Source organism: Nerophis ophidion, linkage group LG17 (assembly GCF_033978795.1).
Source record: "Nerophis ophidion isolate RoL-2023_Sa linkage group LG17, RoL_Noph_v1.0, whole genome shotgun sequence".
In the NCBI taxonomy this organism is placed as follows: Eukaryota; Metazoa; Chordata; class Actinopteri; order Syngnathiformes; family Syngnathidae; genus Nerophis; species Nerophis ophidion.
The window spans coordinates 11696170-11713413 of NC_084627.1; the positions used below are offsets into that span (position 1 = coordinate 11696170).

General features: G+C 41.3%; 1 protein-coding gene across 1 annotated transcript in view; it reads left to right on the plus strand.

Annotated features, from left to right (window-relative positions):
• The window catches only part of ggcx (gamma-glutamyl carboxylase), a 39403-nt gene that overhangs the window by 16757 nt on the left and 5402 nt on the right, over positions 1-17244 (plus strand). The window contains exons 4-14 of the mRNA XM_061876285.1: positions 624-789; positions 854-932; positions 994-1100; positions 1166-1329; positions 5884-6164; positions 6250-6381; positions 7620-7771; positions 9592-9761; positions 14151-14281; positions 14355-14502; positions 14570-14774. Of these exons, the coding sequence (XP_061732269.1) occupies positions 624-789; positions 854-932; positions 994-1100; positions 1166-1329; positions 5884-6164; positions 6250-6381; positions 7620-7771; positions 9592-9761; positions 14151-14281; positions 14355-14502; positions 14570-14774 (1735 nt within the window). The remainder of the gene's footprint in view (positions 1-623; positions 790-853; positions 933-993; positions 1101-1165; positions 1330-5883; positions 6165-6249; positions 6382-7619; positions 7772-9591; positions 9762-14150; positions 14282-14354; positions 14503-14569; positions 14775-17244) is intronic.

Consider the following 17244-nt stretch of genomic DNA (forward strand, 5'->3'; position numbering starts at 1 on the left):
TGGAAGGAATATAAAAGGTAAAAAGGTATATGTGTTTAAAAATCCTAAAATAATTTTTAAGGTTGTATTTTTTTCTCAAATATTGTCTTTCTGAAAGTTATAAGAAGCAAAGTAAAAAAATAAATGAATTTATTTAAACAAGTGAAGACCAAATCTTTAAAATATTTTCTTGGATTTTCAAATTCTATTTCAGTTTTGTCTCTCTTAGAATTAAAAATGTCGAGCAAAGCGAGACCAGCTTGCTAGTAAATAAATAAAATCTTAAAAATAGAGGCAGCTCACTGGTAAGTGCTGCTATTTGAGCTATTTTTAGAACAGGCCAGCGGGCGACTCATCTGGTCCTTACGGGCACCGCGTTGGTGACCCCTGCTCCAGAGCATAAGTCGCACCCCCGGCCAAACTATGAAAAAAACTGCGATTTATAATCTGGAAAATACGGTATATTGTTAGGGTTTTGATGCAGCTGTTTTGTGGGACCCCCTGAAAGACGCCTTAAAAATTACTTCAGAGGAAAAGATTATTATGTTATTATTCGGCTGTCAAAACTTTTAAAAGTGGTCATAGAAGGTGAAAGAAGCGTGACTGTTTCATGTGTGTGTGTGTGTGTGTGTGTGTGTGTGCAGGCTCATTGGGCATCATGCTGGGCTGCTTGTACCGCCTGTCCTGCCTGATGTTCGTGTCCACATACTGGTACGTCTTTTTCCTGGACAAGACGGCGTGGAATAACCACTCCTACCTCTACGGCCTCATCGGGTTTCAGCTCACGCTCATGGACGCCAACAGATACTGGTGAGTGGAGCGTACTCGCCCTCTCTCTTCTTCCCAAACATGAGCAAGCGTTTCTTCCCTTTAGGTCAGTGGACGGCTTGAGGAGAGCCGCCATAAGAAACGCACACGTGCCGCTGTGGAACTACGCCTTGTTGAGGACGCAGGTTGGCGCATCCTTCGTCTTGTTGTAGGGTTTTTTTCAGCTCATGAAAGTGTCTCTTGTAGGTATTTATAGTCTACTTCATCGCTGGAATTAAGAAGCTGGATGCTGATTGGATGGAGGGCTACTCCATGTCCTACTTGGCGCATCATTGGCTGTTCGATCCCTTCAGGTATCACTGAACAGCTCACAGGTGTCCCATAAAGTCCAGACTCATTTGAGGTCGTGGTGTTGCAGGATGATTCTTCCCGTGGAGTTAATCAGTCTGCTGGTGGTCCACGGCGGCGGTCTAATTCTGGACCTGAGCGCCGGCTACCTGCTCTTTTTTGACGCCACAAGACCTTACGCGGTTGTCTTCGTCACCTACTTCCACCTCATGAACTCTCAGCTCTTCAGCATCGGTGAGTTTGTCCTAGGGCTGGGCGATATGGCCTTTTATTAGTATCCCGATATTTTTGGGCCATGTCACAATACATGATATATATCAACATATTTTGCCTTAGCCTTGAATGAACACTTGATGCTTATAATCACAGCAGTATGATGATTCTATGTGTCTACATAAAAACATTCTTCTTCATACTGCATTAATATATGCTACTTTTAAACTTTCATGCAGAGAGGGAAATTCCAACTAAAAGTGTATTTATTAAACAGTTATTAAGCAGTGGCACAAACATTCATGTCATTTCCAAAACAGAAAGTGCAAGATTGTCAGAGACATTTTAAAACAAGCTATTAGTGCACTTTTGTGCATGATGTCACTAAGATGACATATCAAAACAACACTAAATTATCAATCAATCAATCAATCAATCAATGTTTACTTATATAGCCCTAAATCACTAGTGTCTCAAAGGGCTGCACAAACCACCACGACATCCTCGGTAGGCCCACATAAGGGCAAGGAAAACTCACACCCAGTGGGACATCGGTGACAATAATGACTATGAGAACCTTGGAGAGGAGGAAAGCAATGGATGTCGAGCGGGTCTAACATGATACTGTGAAAGTTCAATCCACAATGGATCCAACACAGTCGCGAGAGTCCAGTCCAAAGCGGATCCAACACAGCAGCGAGAGTCCCGTTCACAGCGGAGCCAGCAGGAAACCATCCCAAGCGGAGGCGGATCAGCAGCGCAGAGATGTCCCCAGCCGATACACAGGCAAGCAGTACATGGCCACCGGATCGGACCGGACCCCCTCCACAAGGGAGAGTGGGACATAGAAGAAAAAGAAAAGAAACGGCAGATCAACTTGTCTAAAAAGGGAGTCTATTTAAAGGCTAGAATATACAAATGAGTTTTAAGGTGAGACTTAAATGCTTCTACTGAGGTGGCATCTCGAACTGTTACCGGGAGGGCATTCCAGAGTACTGGAGCCCGAACGGAAAACGCTCTATAGCCCGCAGACTTTTTTTGGGCTTTGGGAATCACTAACAAGCCGGAGTCCTTTGAATGCAGATTTCTTGCCGGGACATATGGTACAATACAATCGGCAAGATAGGATGGAGCTAGACCGTGTAGTATTTTATACGTAAGTAGTAAAACCTTAAAGTCACATCTTAAGTGCACAGGAAGCCAGTGCAGGTGAGCCAGTACAGGCGTAATGTGATCAAACTTTCTTGTTCTTGTCAAAAGTCTAGCAGCCGCATTTTGTACCAACTGTAATCTTTTAATGCTAGACATGGGGAGACCCGAAAATAATACGTTACAGTAGTCGAGGCGAGACGTAACAAACGCATCAAAAGCATCAAAATTAAAGTGCACTTTTTCTACAGAACGCCACTACTACAGTTTAAAAGAAATAAGTGCACTTTTGTGCATGATGTCACACAAGATATTTCAAAAACTGTCAAATAAAAATGAGCTGCATAATAGGAAATCAAATAGCGTATGTCCTTCGCTATGTGGTAGGTTCCTGCGGACGTTATCTCCTTCTGTTGTTGACTATTTTTTCATACGGTGTTGATCTGGATATTGTTGCTTTGGCATTTTGTGGGTGTAGCACCAAATGGAGATGTTGACATGCGGAGTTTCAAGCACTCTTCCTTCTCTAGCGCAGGGGTAGGGACCCTATTGCTCTCGAGCCTGATGTGGCTTTTTTGATTACTGCATCTTAGCTGACACTGCTTAACACGAGAAGTAATGAATAATTCCGCTAATCACAGTTAAAAATAACGTTCAAAATACAAAACATTCTCATGCATTTTAATCCATCCATTCGTTTCCTACCGCATCTGTTCAAGAAGTCACATTAATGGTAAGAAGTATTTTTGTGAAGACTCTTCGGCATGGTAATGGCGGTGTTGTTTTCCCGTGGATGCGTCGAAGCAGAACACAGCAAAGGTAAGATATAAGGTATTTATTAAATAATAAAAGGCTAGGAACAAAAACACTGGTGTAAAGAGAAGGCAAACCAAAAATGCTAGTATGAGAACTAGGGAGTAAAAGTAAACAACTAAGCTGGCACCAAGGCACACAAAAAACAGAAAAACAATTCCTCAGCATGTGAGCTGGAATAAACAAATGGCTTAGCGTAAAAGCTAGCGAGAATATACATACAAAGATGAAGGTCGAGAGTCGTCACTGTTGCGCGTGGGCAAATTAGGATCCGAGAAAGACTGAACAGAAAAGGCTGGCTTATAAAGGAGGGTGATTATTAGTAGCAGGTGTGCGGGGCGAGACTAGCAGGTGGACTGATGTGTGAACCACAGTGATGGACAAAACAGGAAATAAACGGGTCAGACTGAGAATGAAACAAAGATGGAAAAAACAAACGTGAAGATCTGAGCAGCAGATCGCAACAATTTTATTCCTTATTGGTTAGCTTCAGAATAACAATGTTATTAAAAAGAATAAGAGACTTATTATACTCAAAAAATGTTGGTCTTACTTAAAAATGCACGCATTTAGTTGTATTTGGTGTTAAAAAATATTATATGGCTCTCACGGAAATATATTTTGAAATATTTGGCTTTCATGGCTCTCTCAGCCAAAAAGGTTCCCGACCCCTGCTCTCGCGGGTGACTTTTCGAATGATGCTACAAATTAGCGGTGCCGCTACTTTTTGTAGCAACGCTTTTTCCGCATAATTGTTCAACATATTCCTGCTTGAATGAATAATTCTGCTGATCACAGTTAAAAATAACGTTCAAAATACAAAACATTCTCATGCATTTTAATCCATTCATTCGTTTTCTACCGCATCTGTTCAAGAAGTCACAATGGTAAGAAGTATTTTATTCCTTATTGGTTAGCTTAAGAATAACAATGTTATTAAAAAGAATAAGAGACTTATTATACTCAAAAAATGTTGTTCTTACTTAAAAATGCACGCATTTAGTTGTATTTGGTGTTAAAAAATATTATATGGCTCTCACGGAAATATATTTTGAAATATTTGGCTTTCATGGCTCTCTCAGCCAAAAAGGTTCCCGACCCCTGCTCTCGCGGGGGACTTTTCGAATGATGCTACAAATTAGCAGTGCCGCTACTTTTTGTAGCAACGCTTTTTCCGCATAATTGTTCAACATATTCCTGCTTGAATTAATAATTCTGCTTATCACAGTTAAAAATAACGTTCAAAATACAAAACATTCTCATGCATTTTAATCCATTCATTCGTTTTCTACCGCATCTGTTCAAGAAGTCACATTAATGGTAAGAATTATTTTATTCCTTATTGGTTAGCTTAAGAATAACAAAGTTATTATAAAGAATAAGAGACTTATTATGCTCAAAAAATGTTGGTCTTACTTAAAATGCACGCATTTAGTTGTATTTGGTGTTAAAAAATATTATACGTCTCTCACGGAAATACATTTTAAAATATTTGAGTTTCATGGCCAAAAAGGTTCCCGACCCCTGCTCTCGCGGGTGACTTTTCGAATGCTACAAATTAGCAGTGCCGCTACTTTTTGTAGCAACGCTTTTGCCGCATAATTGTTCAACATATTCCTGCTTGAAGCCAAACCACCGCCGGACGATGGACTCCGTGCTGTTTTTCTTGGGAATTAATTCTTCCTTCATTTTTTTTACCAGATTCTCACCTTCTCTCTCTCGTATTACCACTCGCAACGCACCGTTAGCATCACAGCTAATGTCACCCATGTAGCTACAAGTCTGCTCGGGGAGGGCGTGTGACGTTGCACGCGTGACAAATGTAAGAAGGTGCGCTTGTTTTATGTCACACAAAAGAGTGAGAAAGGCGTGTAGTGTAATGCCAGCAGCTACTGTATAAGCAACTGTGTGAAAGTTTATACTCTAATCCCACCTTAGAAGCATTTAAGTCTCACCTTAAAACTCATTTGTATACTCTAGCCTTTAAATAGACTCCCTTTTTAGACCAGTTGATCTGCCGTTTCTTTTCTTTTTCTTCTATGTCCCACTCTCACTTGTGGAGGGGGTCCGGTCCGATCCGGTGGCCATGTACTGCTCGCCTGTGTATCGGCTGGGGACATCTCTGCGCTGCTGATCCGCCTCCGCTTGGGATGGTTTCCTGCTGGCTCCGCTGTGAACGGGACTCTCGCTGCTGTGTTGGATCCGCTTTGGACTGGACTCTCGCGACTGTGTTGGATCCATTGTGGATTGAACTTTCACAGTATCATGTTAGACCCGCTCGACATCCATTGCTTTCCTCCTCTCTAAGGTTCTCATAGTCATCATTGTCACCGACGTCCCACTGGGTCATTATTGTCACCGACGTCCCACTGGGTGTGAGTTTTCCTTGCCCTTATGTGGGCCTACCGAGGATGTCGTGGTGGTTTGTGCAGCCCTTTGAGACACTAGTGATTTAGGGCTATATAAGTAAACATTGATTGATTGATTGATTATAGTCATTTTCTATATCGCACAAAGTCAAACCTGTGATATATCGAGTACATCGTCCAGTTCTAGTTTGTCCTCTGCTGTTTTTTATCGGTTCGCTCATACGGTGCCCCTTCCTCCCATCAGGCATGTTCCCCTACGCCATGCTGGCCACCAGTCCGCTCTTCTTCTACGCCGACTGGCCCAGGCGGTTCTTCGCCCGCTTTCCGGCGTTCCTCCGGGGCGTCCTCCCGTACACGACGCCCGACCCCCAGCCCAGCTCTTCCTGCATTTACCAGGAGGCCGGCCGGCAGCAGGGTGTCGCCAAGTCTTCCAAGACGAGGTTCAAACACAAACTGGCGGCCTTCTTCGCTGTGGTCTACTTGCTTGAGCAGTTCTTCTTGCCGTACTCCCACTTCATCACTAAGGTGTGTCATATTTGGGCAGCTTTACGGTCGACAAAGCCTCATCCCCTTTGCTCAATTGTCTGATGGTCTGCTTTGGGTCTGCCAGGGTTACAACAACTGGACCAACGGCTTGTACGGCTACTCCTGGGACATGATGGTGCACTCACGCAGCCACCAGCACGTGAAGATCACCTACAAGGACGGCCAAACCGGGGACATTGGATACCTCAACCCGGGGGTGAGTTACACAGACACGTACAGTAGACCAGTGTTTTTCAACCTTTTTGGAGCCACGGCACATTTTTATCATTGAAAAAATCCGGAGGTACACCACCAGCAAAAATCCTGAAAAAACAAAACACAGTTGACAGTAAAAGTTCAATTGTTGGATATGAATTCGGGGCTTCACGGTGGCAGAGGGGTTAGTGCGTCTGCCTCACAATATGAAGGTCCTGCAGTCCTGGGTTCAAATCCAGGCTCGGGATCTTTCTGTGTGGAGTTTGCATGTTCTACCCTCCGGGTACTCCGGCTTCCTCCCACTTCCAAAGACATGCACCTGGGGATAGGTTGATTGGCAACACTAAAATTGGCCCTAGTGTGTGAATGTTGTCTGTCTATCTGTGTTGGCCCTGCGATGAGGTGGCCACTTGTCCAGGGTGTACCCCGCCTTCTGCCCGATTGTTGCTGAGATAGGCGCCAGCGCCCCCCGCGACCCCGAAAGGGAATAAGCTGTAGAAAATGGATGGATGGATGGATATGGATTCAAACCATAACCAAGCATGCGTCACTATAGCTCTTGTCTCATAAAAGGTGTACTGTCACCACCTGTCATATCACGCCGTGACATATTTGTAGTTTTTTGGTGTTTTCCTGTGTGTAGTGTTTTAGTTCTTGTTTTGCGCTTGGTATTTTCCTGTAGCAGTTTCATGTTTTCCTTTGAGCAAACAAGAATATTTAAGTTGTTTTTATCCTTTGTGGAGATATTGTGGATTGTCATGTCATGTTCAGATGTACATTGTGGACGCTGTCTTTGCTCCACTGGAAGTCTTTGCTGTCGTCCAGCATTTTGTTTTGTTTACTTTGTAGCCAGTTCAGTTTTAGTTTCCTTCTGCATAGCCTTCCCTAAGCTTCAATGCCTTTTTTTAAGGGGCACTCACCTTTTGTTAACTTTTGGTTTAAGCATTGGACACATTTTTACCTGCACGGTGCCTCCCGCTGTTTCCGACATTTACAAAGCAATTAGCTGCCACCTACTGATATGGAAGAGTATTACACGGTTACTCTGCCGAGCTCTAGACAGCACACACACTCCATAACAGCACATCATTTGCAGACTATAATTACTGCTTTGCAAGGAATATTTTGAACCCAAATAGGTGAAATTAGATTCTCACGGCACACTAGTGTGCCGCGGCACAGTGGTTGAAAAACACTGCAGTTGACGATGTGTGTCTCTACACTGTGGTTGTGCGGTAGGTGTTCACTCACAGTCGGCGCTGGAAGGACCACGGCGACATGCTGAAGCAGTACGCCACCTGCCTCAGCGACCTGCTGCCTCGCTACAACATCTCCGACCCGGAAATCTACTTTGACATCTGGGTGTCCATCAATGAACGTTTCCAGCAAAGGTAGGGCAGCACGTTTCGTAGAAGTGTTCAACTAGGGTTGTACGGTATACCGGTACTTGGGGGACGGCGTGGCGAAGTTGGGGGAGTGGCCGTGCCAGCAGTCCGAGGGGTTACTGGTTCAATACCCACTTTCTACCATCCTAGTCACATCCGTTGTGTCCTTGAGCAAGACACTTCACCCATGCTCCTAATAGGTCCGGGTTAGTGCCTTGCAAGGCAGCTCCCGCAATCAGTGTGTGAATGTGTGTGTGAATGTGGAATTAGTGTCAAAGCGCTTTGAGTTCCTTAAAAAAAGGTAGAAAAGCGCTATACAAGCAGAGGTGGGTAGAGTAGCTGGAAATTGTACTCAAGTAAGAGTACTGTTACTTTAGAGATGTATTAATCAAGTAAAAGTAAGGAGTAGTCACCCAAATATTTACTTGAGTAAAAGTAAAAAGTATGTTGTGAAAAAACTACTCAAGTACTGAGTAACTGATGAGTAACCTGTTTGTTTAATGATGACGGCAACTAGCAATGCACAAAACCATAAAAATACCAATAAACAAATTCAGAGCCACAAATATCTCTTAAGCAACTAAAACAATATTATATATTAAATAATATATATTTAGTTTTACACTGAATTAAAAAAAAATTTGAAAATGAATTTTACCTTTGCAACCTCATTATACTATTGGCTAAGTTTTATATTCATAAATGTAAGTTTCTCAATACCCGACCTGTTTTTTGTGCCTTTAAAACAGATTTAGAACTCTACATTAAAACACTCTCTACCTCTAACAACCAAAAAGCTGTGAAAACGATGATGCTGTGTTCCAAATTTAGTGTGAGTCTAGTCCATAGTGGATCTGACAGAATAGTGTGAGAGTCCAGTCCATAGTGGATCTACATAATAGTGAGAGTCCAGTCCATAGTGGATCTAACATAATAGTGAGAGTCCAGTCCATAGTGGATCTACATAATAGTAAGAGTCCAGTCCATAGTGGATCTAACATAATAGTGTGAGAGTCCAGTCCATAGTGGATCCAACATAATGGTGAGAGAGTCCAGTCCATAGTGGATCTAACATAATAGTGAGAGTCCAGTCCATAGTGGATCTACATAATAGTGAGAGTCCAGTCCATAGTGGATCTAACATAATAGTGTGAGAGTCCAGTCCATAGTGGATCCAACATAATGGTGAGAGAGACCAGTCTATATTGGATCTAACATAATAGAGTCCAGTCCATTGTGGATCTAACATAATAGTGAGAGTCCAGTCCATAGTGGATCTAACATAATAGTGAGAGTCTAGTCCATAGTGGATCTAACATAATAGTGAGAGTCCAGTCCATAGTGGATCTAACATAATAGTGTGAGTCCAGTCCATGGTGGATCTAACATAATAGTGAGAGTCCAGTCCATAGTGGATCTAACATAATAGTGAAAACTAAAGTTAAAGATGATGTTATAACACTGAAACGCCCTCAGGAAGAGGTGCTTTAGAACAGTGGTCCCCAACCACCGGGCCGCGGAAGAATTTTTTATTAATTTTTATTTTAAAAAAAATATATTTTTTAAATTTTTTATTAAATCAACATAAAAAACACAATATACACTTACAAGTAGTGCACCAACCACAACAACGTCCCTTTTTCATGACAAAGGGAAAAAAAAAAGGACCGCCTTCCGCCTGAATGCAGCTGAGATAGGCTCCAGCACCCCCCGCGACCCCAAAAGGGACAAGCGGTAGTAAATGGATAGATGGACAGAAGTATCAAAATACATTTGGGAACCGGTACCACTACATGCAATTAACAATGACTTTGCTCTCTTCCAAGGATATTCGACCCCCGCGTGGACATCGTGAAGGCCGACTGGTCTCCGTTCCAACCGAACCCGTGGCTGATGCCCCTGCTGGTGGATCTCTCGCCCTGGAGGACAAAGTTCCAGGAGATCGAGAGCTCTTTGGACAACCAGACAGAGATTGTCTTTATCGCAGATTTTCCAGGTGACTTTAATGTGACTTATTTATGACCTCACACACGGTGCATCCGGAAAGTATTCACAGCGTCTCACGTTTTCCACATTTTATGTTACAGCCTTAGTCCGAAATGGTGTTTACATGCACTAACAACTCATTATTGAATTAGCGTGATTTAGCTTTTTAGAGATGGAATTAGCATATCTAGACAATGGAATTGTAAAACAGTTGCGTTAATGTTCCATCAAGTGCTCGAACCAGCGTCAGCATTAGGCCTAGTGGGGGGATAAAAGCTACAGGCCGTTGTTTTGATAAAAGCTTTTTACACAAAGTGCTGACAGATTTAATATAAAGCAGCCAGAATTTGAGTTTTAATACCATATAGCTTGTCAAGTGGCCTAGAGCAGGGGTGCCCACACTTTTTTTGCAGGCGAGCTACTTTTCAATTGACCAACTCGAGGGGATCTACCTCATTTATATATATCATTTATATTTATTTATTTATGAAAGAGACATTTTTGTAAACAAGTTAAATGTGTTTAATGATAATACAAGCATGTGTAACACATATAGATGTCTTTCTTTCACGAAGACAAGAATATAAGTTGGTGTATTACCTGATTCTGATGACTTGCATTGATTGGAATCAGACAGTAATGATGATAACGCCCACATTTTCAAATGGAGGAGAAAAAAAGTTGTCCTTTCTGTACAATACCACATGAAAGTGGTTGGTTTTTGGCATCTAATTCATCCAGCTTCCATACACTTTACAAGAAAAAACATTGGCGGCAAATTCCGTAGCTTGCTTGATTGACATTCACGGCACCCGAGGGTCTTGTGAGATGACGCTGGCTGCTGCCAGTTCATTATTATGAAAAAATGACAGAGAGGAAGGCGAGAAACACTTTTTATTTCAACAGACTTTCGCGCCGTCCCTTCCGTCAAAACTCTAAAGGCCGACTGCACATTTCCAACTTCACAATAAAAGCCCTGCTTCATGCTGCCTGCGCTAACAAAATAAGAGTCTCGGAAAGCACAAGTGATGTGCACGCCAGCTTTCTGAGGGATCGCTTGTGCACGCCAGTTTTCCGAGACTCTGTATTTAGTTAGCGCAGGCAGCATGAAGCAGGGCTTTTATTGTGAAGATAGGAAGTGTGCAGTCGGCCTTTAGAGTTTTGACGGAAGGTACGGCGCGAGAGTCTGTTGAAATAAAAAGTGTTTATCGCCTTCCTCTCGGTCATATTTTCATAATAATGATCTTGCAGCAGCCAGCGTCATCTCACAAGACCCTCCGGTACCGTGAATGTCATTTAAGTGACGTCTTGGTGAAGATTGATGATCACTCATTTTTAGGTCTTATTTTTTTTAAAAGCCTGGCTGGAGATCGACTGACACACCCCCGCGGTCGACTGGTAGCTCGCGATCAACGTAATGGGCACTCCTGCTCTAGTGGATAGAGTGTCCGCCCTGAGTGTTAATAGGTTGGGAGTTCAAACCCCGGCCGAGTCACACCAAAGACTATAGAAATGGGACCCATTACCTCTCAGCATCAAGAGTTGGAATTGTGGGTTAACTGGATTTTATTTAGATCTTGTTTAGATGCATTAGACCAGATTGCTGGGCAGTAGTCAATATGTGACAATACAAGGGATTGTAGAACTTGCTTCGTAGTTGTGTTAGTTAAAAAATAGGCACTTCTTCTTATGATTGAAATGTTTCTGCTCATTTTTGTTAACTATGTTTTTAATGTGAGTGGCCCAAGATAGTCTTTCATTTATTGTAACTCCCAGCAACCTGGCCTCTTTAACTTGTTCAATATGAACTCTGTTCAGAGAAACATTCAGACACATCATGTGTTGCCTTCATTATAACACTTATATAAGGCTTTTAAAGTCATTTTGATAGTAGGCTAATATAGACACTTGCATCATGTGTTGACTTCATTACAACACTTATATAAGACTTTTAAAGCCATTTTGATAGTAGGCTAATATAGACACTTACATCATGTGTTGTCTTCATTATAACACTTATATAAGACTTTTAAAGCCATTTTGATAGTAGGCTAATATAGACACTTACATCATGTGTTGTCTTCATTATAACACTTATATAAGACTTTTAAAGCCATTTTAAAAGTAGGCTAATATAGACACTTACATCATGTGTTGCCTTCATTACAACACTTATATAAGACTTTTAAAGTCATTTTGATAGTAGGCTAATACAGACGCTTACATCATGTGTTGCCTTCATTATAACACTTATATAAGGCTTTTAAAGTCATTTTGATAGTAGGCTAATATAGACACTTACATCATGTGTTGCCTTCATTATAACACTTATATAAGACTTTTAAAGCCATTTTGATAGTAGGCTAATATAGACACTTACATCATGTGTTGCCTTCATTATAACACTTATATAAGACTTTTAAAGCCATTTTGATAGTAGGCTAATATAAACACTTACATCATGTGTTGTCTTCATTATAACACTTATATAAGACTTTTAAAGCCATTTTGATAGTAGGCTAATATAGACACTTACATCATGTGTTGCCTTCATTATAACACTTATATAAGACTTTTAAAGCCATTTTAAAAGTAGGCTAATATAGACACTTACATCATGTGTTGCCTTCATTACAACACTTATATAAGACTTTTAAAGTCATTTTGATAGTAGGCTAATACAGACGCTTACATCATGTGTTGCCTTCATTATAACACTTATATAAGGCTTTTAAAGTCATTTTGATAGTAGGCTAATATAGACACTTACATCATGTGTTGCCTTCATTATAACACTTATATAAGACTTTTAAAGCCATTTTGATAGTAGGCTAATATAGACACTTACATCATGTGTTGCCTTCATTATAACACTTATATAAGACTTAAAGCCATTTTGATAGTAGGCTAATATAAACACTTGCATCATGTGTTGCCTTCATTATAACACTTATATAAGACTTAAAGTCATTTTGATAGTAGGCTAATATAGACACTAACATAATGTGTTGCCTTCATTATAACACTTATATAAGACTTTTAAAGCCATTTTGATAGTAGGCTAATATAAACACATCATGTGTTGCCTTCATTATAACACTTATATAAGACTTTTAAAGTCATTTTGATAGTAGGCTAATATAGACACTAACATAATGTGTTGCCTTCATTATAACACTTATATAAGACTTTTAAAGCCAATTTGATAGTAGGCTAATATAAACACTTACATAATGTGTTGCCTTCATTATAACACTTATATAAGACTTTTAAAGCCATTTTGATAGTAGGCTAATATAGACACATCATGTGTTGCCTTCATTATAACACTTATACAAGACTTTTAAAGCCATTTTGATAGTAGGCTAATATAGACACTTACATCATGTGTTGCCTTCATTATAACACTTATATAAGACTTTCATAGTAGGCTAATATAGACACTACATAATGTGTTGCCTTCATTATAACACTTATACAAGACTTTTAAAGCCATTTTGATAGTAGGCTAATATAAACACTTACATAATGTGTTGCCTTCATTATAACACTTATATAAGACTTTTAAAGCCATTTTGATAGTAGGTTAATATAGACACTTACATCATGTGTTGCCTTCATTATAACACTTATATAAGACTTTTAAAGCCATTTTGATAGTAGGCTAATATAGACACTAACATAATGTGTTGCCTTCATTATAACACTTATATAAGACTTTTAAAGCCATTTTGATAGTAGGCTAATATAAACACTTACATAATGTGTTGCCTTCATTATAACACTTATATAAGACTTTTAAAGCCATTTTTATAGTAGGCTAATAAAGACACTTACATCGTGTGTTGCCTTCATTGTAACACTTATATAAGACTTTTAAAGCCATTTTGATAGTAGGCTTTTGATTGATTGATTGATACTTTTATTAGTAGATTGCACAGTACAGTACATATTCCGTACAATTGACCACTAAATGGTGACACCCCAATAAGTTTTTCAACTTGTTTAAGTCGGGGTCCACGTTAATCAATTCATGGTAATTCATGGCTAATATAGACGCTTACATCATGTGTTGCCTTCATTTATATAAGACTTTTAAAGCCATTTTGATAGTAGGCTAATATAGACACTTACATCATGTGTTGCCTTCATTACAACACTTATATAAGGCTTAATTTTTTGCGGCTCCAGACAGATTTTTTTGTTGTGTTTTTGGTCCAATATGGCTCTTTCAACATTTTGGGTTGCTGATCCCCGGTCTAGTGTGTGCAGTTTTTTTTCCAATCTGTATCCCGCCTGCAGAGGGCGCCCATCTGACACACACATTGAGCGCTGACCATGAATAGGAATCTCCCCCCCCCCATAGGTGTGTACTTACTTGCGCCACGTGTCCTTGCAGGCCTCCACTTAGAGAACTTTGTGAGCGAAGACCTGGGCAACACCAGCATCCACCTGCTGCAGGGCGGCGTGAAGGTGGAGGTGGTGGAGGAGAAGAAGAACTACACCTTGCAAGCCGGGGAGAAGATGACGGTGACAGTGTTTTACTCGCCTGTCGCTACCTTGGCAAGAGTCGAGCGTTGACCCCCCTTCCTGATACGTGCAGGTTCCCGCCGGAGCTTACCATAGAGTGTACACGGTGTCCCAGGGGCCATCTTGCTACATGTACATCTACGTCAACACCACGGAGGCGGCGCTGCAGCAGAACTTCACCAAGCTGTTGGACCTCCAGGAGCGCATTCGGAACGGGACAGGTGACGTATAGGAAAGCTATTATACAAGACAAAGAAAACACTAACCAATCAAGTTGACCTCCCACAGAGACGGAGCCTCTCCCACCCGAGCTGCAGCCTCTCTTGTGGGCGGACAGCGAGGACGGCACCGAGGTGGACGCCACTGACCCCGTGGTGAAGCTCTTCCTGAAGAGGCAGCGGCGCCTGAAGGAGGTGAAGAGGCGGCGGGAGGCCGGCGTGCTGGAGCGTCTGCGGCGCTTTGCTGTGAAGAAGTACTACAGCATACGGCGAGGGTGAGTACAGCGAGGACTTACCGTATTTTCCGGACCGTAGGGCGCACTGCCGATGAACGGGTCTAGTCAGGTCTTTTTTCATACATAAGGCGCACCGGATTATAGGGCGCAAAAAGGAGTCATATTATTATAATTTAGGGTTTATAATATAGGGCACAAAAGGGAGTGTGAAGTGAATTATATTTATATAGCGCTTTTTCTTTAGTGACTCAAAGCGCTTGACATAGTGAAACCCAATATCTAAGTTACATCCAAAGGAGTGTGGGTGGCACTGGGAGCAGGTGGGTAAAGTGTCTTGCCCAAGGACACAACGGCAGTGACTAGGATGGCAGAAGCGGGAATCGAACCTGCAACCCCTCAAGTTGCTGGCACGGCCACTCTACCAACCGAGCTAAACCGCCCCATATTATTATCATTTTTGTAAATGTTAAAGACTTCATAGTGGTCTACATCAGTGTTTTTCAACCACTGTGCCGCGTGAGATGATCTAAATTCACCTATTTTGGTTAAAAGTATTTTTTGCAAAGCAGTAATTATAGTCTGCAAATGATGTGTTGGTTCTGTCCAGAGCTCGGCAGAGTAACCGTGTAATACTCTTCCATATCAGTAGGTGGCAGCCGGTAGCTAATTGCTTTGTCGATGTTGCGAACAGTAGGAGGAAGTTAAAAAGCTGTCTAATGCTTGAACCAAAAATAAACAAAAGGTGACTGCCCCTAAGAAAAGGCATTGAAGCTTAGGGAAGACTATGCAGAACAAAACTAAAAACTGATGGCTACAAGGTAAAAAAACAAAAACAGAATGCTGGACGACAGCAAAGACTTACTGTGGAGCGAAGACAATGTACATCCGAACATGACATGACAATCAAAAATGTCCCCACAATGAAGGATAAAAACAACTGAAATGCTCTTGATTGCTAAAACAAAGTAGATGCGGAAAATATCACTTAAAGGGGAACATTATCACAATTTCAAAAGGGTTAAAAACAAAAATCAGTTCCCAGTGGCTTGTTGTATTTTTTGAAGTTTTTTTCAAAATTTTACCGGTCTCGGAATATCCCTAAATAAAGCTTTAAAGTGCCTTATTTTCGGCTCTCTGCGAAGACACTGGCCATTTCCCTGTGACGTCACACAGTGCTGCCAATGTAATACCACAGCAAGATCTAGTGACATTAGCTCGGATTCAAACTCGGATTTCAGCGACTTAAGCGATTCAACAGATTACGCATGTATTGAAACAGATGGTGGGAGTATGAAAATATTGAAGAAGAAACTGAAGCTATTGAGCGAATAGCTATTGACGCTATTCATAGTCATAGCATCGCCGGTAAAATGTGCGGACCAAACGATCAGGACTTTCACATCTTTTGACACTGGAGCAACTTAAATCCGTCGATTGGTAAGTGTTTGTTTCGCATTAAATGTGGGTGGAAGGAAACGTAATATAGTTGCAAATGCATCTGCAGGTTATCCATACATCTCTGTGCCATGTCTGCCTCAGCACCGCCGGTAAATAGCATGTTAGCATCGATTAGCGTAGCATGTTCGTATCAATTAGCTGGCAGTCAACATCAACAAAACTCACCTTTGTGATTTTGTTGACTTAATGGTTGCAAATGCATCTGCAGGTTATCCATACATCTCTGTGTCATGTCTGTCTTAGCATCGCCGGTCAAATGTGGAGACACTCTGGTACATTTAATGGGGGTCTGGCGGCAGATTTCTTGCCAGTGGTGCAACTTGAATCCCTCCCTGTTAGTGTTGTTACACCCTCCGACAACACACCGACGAGGCATGATGTCTCCAAGGTTCCAAAGAATAGTCGAAAAAACGGAAAATAACGGAGCTGAGACCCGGTGTTTGTAATGTGTTGAAAATGAAAATGGCGGGTGTGTTACCTCGGCGACGTCACATTCTGACGTCATCGCCTCCAGAGCGATAAACAGAAAGGCGTTTAATTCGCCAAAATTCACTCATTTAGAGTTCGGAAATCGGTTGACAAAATAGATGGTCTTTTTTCTGCAACATCAAGGTATATATTGACGCTTACATAGGTCTGGTGATAATGTTCCCCTTTAATGGAAGACATGAAACTGCTACAGGAAAATACCCAAAAAATAAGAGAAAAAGCCACCAAAATAGGAGCGCAGGAAAATAACTAAAACACTACTCACAGGAAAACAGCAAAAAAAGGTGTCATTTGACAGGTGGTGACAGTACACCTACTTTGAGACAAGAGCTATATTAAAGGCCTACTGAAATGAGATGTTCTTATTTAAACGGGGATAGCAGGTCCATTCTATGTGTCATACTTGATCATTTCGCGATATTGCCATATTTTTGCTGAAAGGATTTAGTAGAGAACATCGATGATAAAATTCACAACTTTTGGTCGCTAATAAAAAATCAATCAATGTTTACTTATATAGCCCTAAATCACTAATGTCTCAAAGGGCTCATATTACAAATAT